The sequence below is a fragment of the Gekko japonicus genome, unplaced genomic scaffold (assembly GCF_001447785.1).
Source record: "Gekko japonicus isolate JY-2015 unplaced genomic scaffold, Gekko_japonicus_V1.1 scaffold1395, whole genome shotgun sequence".
NCBI classification, from domain to species: domain Eukaryota; kingdom Metazoa; phylum Chordata; class Lepidosauria; order Squamata; family Gekkonidae; genus Gekko; species Gekko japonicus.
The window spans coordinates 287,657-292,683 of NW_015161440.1; the positions used below are offsets into that span (position 1 = coordinate 287,657).

The window sequence follows — 5,027 nt, forward strand, 5'->3', positions numbered from 1 at the left end:
CACAAGCGTAAAGCTGCCTGGGCACCTGGAGAAGCACAAGTCACCCTATTTGCCCCCAAAAATAAATACATCGCAAAGCGGCATGGCTTCAACCCTCCGCCTTCAGCAGGCCACTGGTGCTGAGGCGGAGCTCCAAAGGGGTTTTTTCCCCCAGGTCCTCCCACGAACCCACGAGGAAGATGTTAACAGGAAGCGCCACGCAAGTGGCCGTACTGGCTTCGTCAGGAGAGACTCCCAAAATGGCCGGAGGGGACGACTGCACCCAGTCGTGCCACAGAGATCCTAACCAAAGGCCCCGCTGTTCCCAGCAGGTCTCTCTTGCAGGTCGGACTCATCACTTTCCGCTAGACCTGCAGGGAAGCGTGGCACGTTTTGTTTCGATACTAAGCACAGTGACAACGTTGGAGTCCACCAGTGTTCCCAGCCCCTCACTGAAGACGGTGTTGAGTCCTGCAGATTACGCAGGTGCCGTCGTGGTGTGTAACTGAGGAACTTCAGGAGGACCTCTCAAGATCGAGTCCCTCCCGGCCCACAAAACTGATGTGCAATATGTTAGAGTTAATTTTAAAATAGACATCTGTACTCTTTTCCTAATTCTACACACACACGTCTAACGTGGAGGAACGCACAACACAGACAGAATTATTCGTATTTTGCATACTGAGCGACTGCAGTTGGGGGTGGGGGAGAAAAGGGAAGATGACAAAACTACCAGACGCGCACACGCGCGCACACAAACACACACGTGTGGCTTCTTTCCCCTCGACATCACGCCTGTCGAAAACTGGCCCTGAGTAAGCATCAAAGCTAAGCTTAAAAATCAAGTTCTGGAGCGAATGCCCTCAAGCTGCTCAATTCCCTGAATTTCCAAAGAGTCGGCTACAGCTTCCACCGGAAACCGTACCGCAAGGTGCCCGAGAATTACCCCCCCCCACCCCCCCAATCAGCCCAACTGAGCAAGACTCTACCCTGGCGCTCTAACACTGCGGACGCGCTTTTGACACTCTCACGACGTCCGTGAGTGGACTGACGCAAACGCGCTTCCCTCTTTGTTCCAAAGTGCATTTTTTTTAAAAGGAATCTGTAAACAGAGGACTCGAATTGAACGCTAGGTGCTAAAAGCATCTCCCATGTGCAAGCCGCAATCACGTACATTACAGTAACCGAGGAGAGAGTATCACCCTCAGATTGTGGGGGTGGGTGAAGGGGGAGGGGAGATAGCGTCTAAAAAGCTGGAAGCGTTTTCCCTTTCTCTAAGCCTTCAGAGCAGGGAGAAGGTCGGCGATGCTCTCGACGTAGTAGTCGGGGACCAACTTCCGCCGCTCAGGGCAGCTGCTCTCCAGGTGGCTCTGGACCTCCTCCAGGGTGCTGACCCCCGTGAGGGTGAGCAGGGTGGTCAGGCCGCAGTTGTTTCCCATGAGGATGTCGGTGTCCAGGCGGTCGCCCACCATCAGGGTGCGGGCGGGGTCAATGTTGAACTCGCTGGCCACGCACTCAAAGATGTACTGGCTGGGCTTGCCGATGACAAAGGCCTCCCGCTCCGCCGCCGTCTCCACCGCTTTGACCAGGCAGCCGGTTCCTGAGGGGGCACAGAGAAAGGCTCGTGAAGAAGGAGACGAAAAAGAGATTGGATTTACACCCCGCCCGTCACAACCTGAAGGAGTCTCAGAGCGGCTTACAAGCTCCTTTCCCTCCCCCTCCCCTCAACAGACGCCCTGTGAGCAACGCTCCCTCTAAGCTGTGGAGTCCTGTGAGCAATAATTCTACTTTGTGAGCTACCGGTGTTAAAGTTGTGAGCAGGTGACTTGGTTGCTGCATACATTAGTTTACTCTGGTGCCATCCTTCCTGAGCTGAGACAAAAATGTGTGAGTTGGAGGCTAAGAAACTGTGAGCTGGCTCACACTGACTCAGCTTAGAGGGAACACTGCCTGTGAGGTAGGTGGGGCTGAGAGAGCTCTTTCCGGAACTGTCCTTGAGAGAGCTGTGCCAGAACCAGGGCTCGCCCAAGGTCGCACCAGCAGCTGCGAGTGGAGGAGTGGGGAATCAGACCCGGTTCTCCCAGATTAGAGTCCACGCACTTAACCACCGCACCAAACCGGCTCTCATTTCAGCCCTTCAGTGCACACTGCCACTAGCACCGGGCCGGCCCGGGACTGCTGAAAAAAATGCTGATCCCTGCGCTCAGGTGGTGCCGCAGGCTCCCCTGCTTCTCATCACCTTCCCGCAGCAACCACGAGCATCCCTAGACAGGCTTCCCGGTCAGGAGCCACGAGAAAAGATGGGGCAGAGAAGGGGACCTCCCGACAACCTGAAACAGGCATGGGAGAACGGGGACATTTAAGCAAGGCTGCTCCTGGCGCAGACAACTTACAGGGAAGGACAGCCACTGTGCACCCACGTGCCTGTCCCCGGCCACTTTGCCAGGTCACATGACAACTACAGGGCCTGCTCCTCAGAATGCACCTCCGGGGCCACGCTTCCCGAGCCACCCTGACCTCCTGGGCGTACTGCAAAATCCCGCACCGAGCTGCAGGTGTTTTTCCTGGCCCCCACAAGCCCCTGCTGGGCCCTCCTCCTCCTCAGCCTTTGGTCATTTCCTTGCCCAGAGGTGATCCTGGCTCACCACGGGCCACTGGCTACTTACAATGTGGCCTTCCTGGCTCTTGACCCTGACCGACGGAGGGAGGGCCTTTGCGAGCAACAACAAAAAAATGCCAGTAAATTGGGGCAGCCGCTGCCAGGCCCATTTACACAGAAGAGGAGATGGGATTTATAACCCGCCCGTCACTACCAGAAGGAGTCTCAGAGCGGCTTACAATCTCCTTTCCCTTCCCCTCCCCACAACAGACCCCCTGTGAGGTAGGTGGGGCTGGGAGAGCTCTGAGAGAAACTGCTCTTTTTTTCAAGAACAGCTCTGACAGAAGAAGAAGAGATTGGATTTATCCCCGGCCCTTCACTACCCAAAGGTGTCTCAGAGCGGCTCACAAACTCCTTTCACTTCCCCTCCCCACAACAGACCCCCTGTGAGGTAGGTGGGGCTGGGAGAGCTCTGAGAGAAACTGCTCTTTTTTTCAAGAACAGCTGTGCCAGAGTTATGGCTTGCCCAAGGTCATCCAGCCAAGTGCAAGTGGAGGAGTGGGGAATCAAACCTGGTTCTCCCAGATTAGAGTCCGCGCACTAAACCACTACACCAAACAGCCCAGAGAACGCAGGCTGCACTCCTCCAGACGGCAGGCGCTGGGAGTCCAGCTCTGGAACCTCCCTGCAAGTAATTCCAGAAGTTGGAGCCCTGTTAGCCAGTCAGCAGCTGAGAAACCAAGTTGACTCCTGTGACGTGAGGAAGTCTGGAAGGGCTCTATTCCAAGCTCGGCTGTCCTGCTCATTTTCCTTGCAAACAGAAAACAGGAAAGGGAAAGGGGGCCACACACATCCCCCTGGCTCACTGCAAGAGCTCTCTCCCAGCAGAAGGTCCTTCCTCCACTCGTGTTACCAACCTCCATGTGGAGCCAGGATATCTCCCAGAACCACGGCTGCTCTCCAGCTGACAGCAGCCAGTTCCACAGTGGTGATGACCAGCGTTCCCCCTAAGCTGAGTTAGTGTGAGCTAGCTCACAGTTTTTTGAGCCTCCAGCTCGGATTCTCGTCTTAACTCAGGAAGAACGGCTCCAGAGCAAGCTAATTTAGGCAGTAGCCAAATCGCTCGCTCACGACTTTAATGCCAGTCGCTTGCAAAGTAGAATTTTTGCTCACAAGACTCCACCGCTTAGAGGGAGCATTGGGGACGACTGCTTTGGAGAAGTGACTCTCGGGCAGCGGTCCCCAAACCTCTTGAGCCTCTGGGCCCCTTGGGAACTCTGACACAGGAGAGTGGGCACAATCATACAACGGATGCTGCTGGAGGTGGAGATGACCACATAGTGTCAAGGAACAAGATCAGGTATACCCCTTAGAGTACCTCTCCAACACATTAGGGCAATGTTTAGGTCTTAGGTTCTGCAGGGTTGAGGTTTCCTGACAGTCCTTTCCTGGTTAAGTATATTTTGGGGGATTAATGCTGGATCCACTGCTGACCACATAGTGTCAGGGAGCAAGATCACATATACCTCTTAGAGTACCTCTCCAATACATTAGGGCAACGTTTAGGCCCTAGGTTCTGCAGGGCTGAGGTTTCCTGACAGTCCTTTCCTGGTATTTTGGGGGATTAATGCTGGATCCACTGCTATCAGTCGCAAACTGTTTGCTTTTAATACTCTGTATTTTATACTGTTTTAACTGTATCTATTACCTCTTGGATTTTTTACTGCTGTTTACCACTCTGAGCCCCACTTTGTGGGGAAGGCAGGGTGTATAAATCGAAACAGTAAAATAAATTTAAAAAACAGCCAATTGGAAGCTCTGCCAAGCAAAAGCCCCATGAGGGGGGGAGGTGTCCACAGTCCTGTTGGGAGTGTCCCTGTTCTAGGGCATTGCACCTGGCTGAAGCCCCTCCCCAAACCTCCAAGCATTCACGTCTTCTTTAAAATGCCCAGCAGGGGGCAGGGAAAGGTGCCCACGGGCACCAGGTTGGAGACCCCTGTTCTAGGGCATTGTATACTCAGCTGAAGTCCCAAACCTCCAGTAATCCCCTTTGTCTTAAACACTTGATGGGGAAGCAGGAAAGGTCCAGTTACGCTCAGTAACTCTCGCTTTGGCACTGATACGTTTATTAGAGTATATGCGAGATCCAGAAAGTCACCGTGTTAGAACTAAAGACTTTCAGCGGGGACAAACTTGTTATAGGAAATTCAAGCAGGTCCCATCCACCCCCCCGGCGTACGTCACACACTCACTCCGCCTAACATCACCACACCAACCAGGAGAAACATATGCCCTGGTAATCTAGAGTCCAAGATGGCACGGGAATGTGTCCAAGGCCACCTTCCCCTGAGGAAAGCGAAGGAGGAGGGGAAGGAGGATGACTTGTAGAAAAGTTACATCTTCAAAAAGCGAAGGTCTCAAGTACTCCCTCACCTCCACCGGCAGGAAT

General features: G+C 53.8%; 2 protein-coding genes across 2 annotated transcripts in view; one reads left to right on the plus strand and one right to left on the minus strand.

Moving 5' to 3' along the window:
• Positions 1-1,196: 1,196 nt before the first annotated feature.
• PGP (phosphoglycolate phosphatase) lies at positions 1,197-2,322 on the minus strand. Its single transcript, XM_015429019.1, has 2 exons — positions 2,310-2,322; positions 1,197-1,579 (listed from the first exon to the last, which is right to left on the minus strand). Exons 1-2 carry the CDS (start codon positions 2,320-2,322, stop codon positions 1,254-1,256), a joined length of 339 nt encoding a protein of 112 aa, XP_015284505.1. The 3' UTR covers positions 1,197-1,253.
• A 136-nt stretch (positions 2,323-2,458) lies between these two features.
• The window catches only part of E4F1 (E4F transcription factor 1), a 19,252-nt gene continuing 16,683 nt past the window's right edge, over positions 2,459-5,027 (plus strand). The window contains exon 1 of the mRNA XM_015429020.1: positions 2,459-2,609. Coding sequence (XP_015284506.1) covers positions 2,459-2,609 — 151 coding nt within the window. The remainder of the gene's footprint in view (positions 2,610-5,027) is intronic.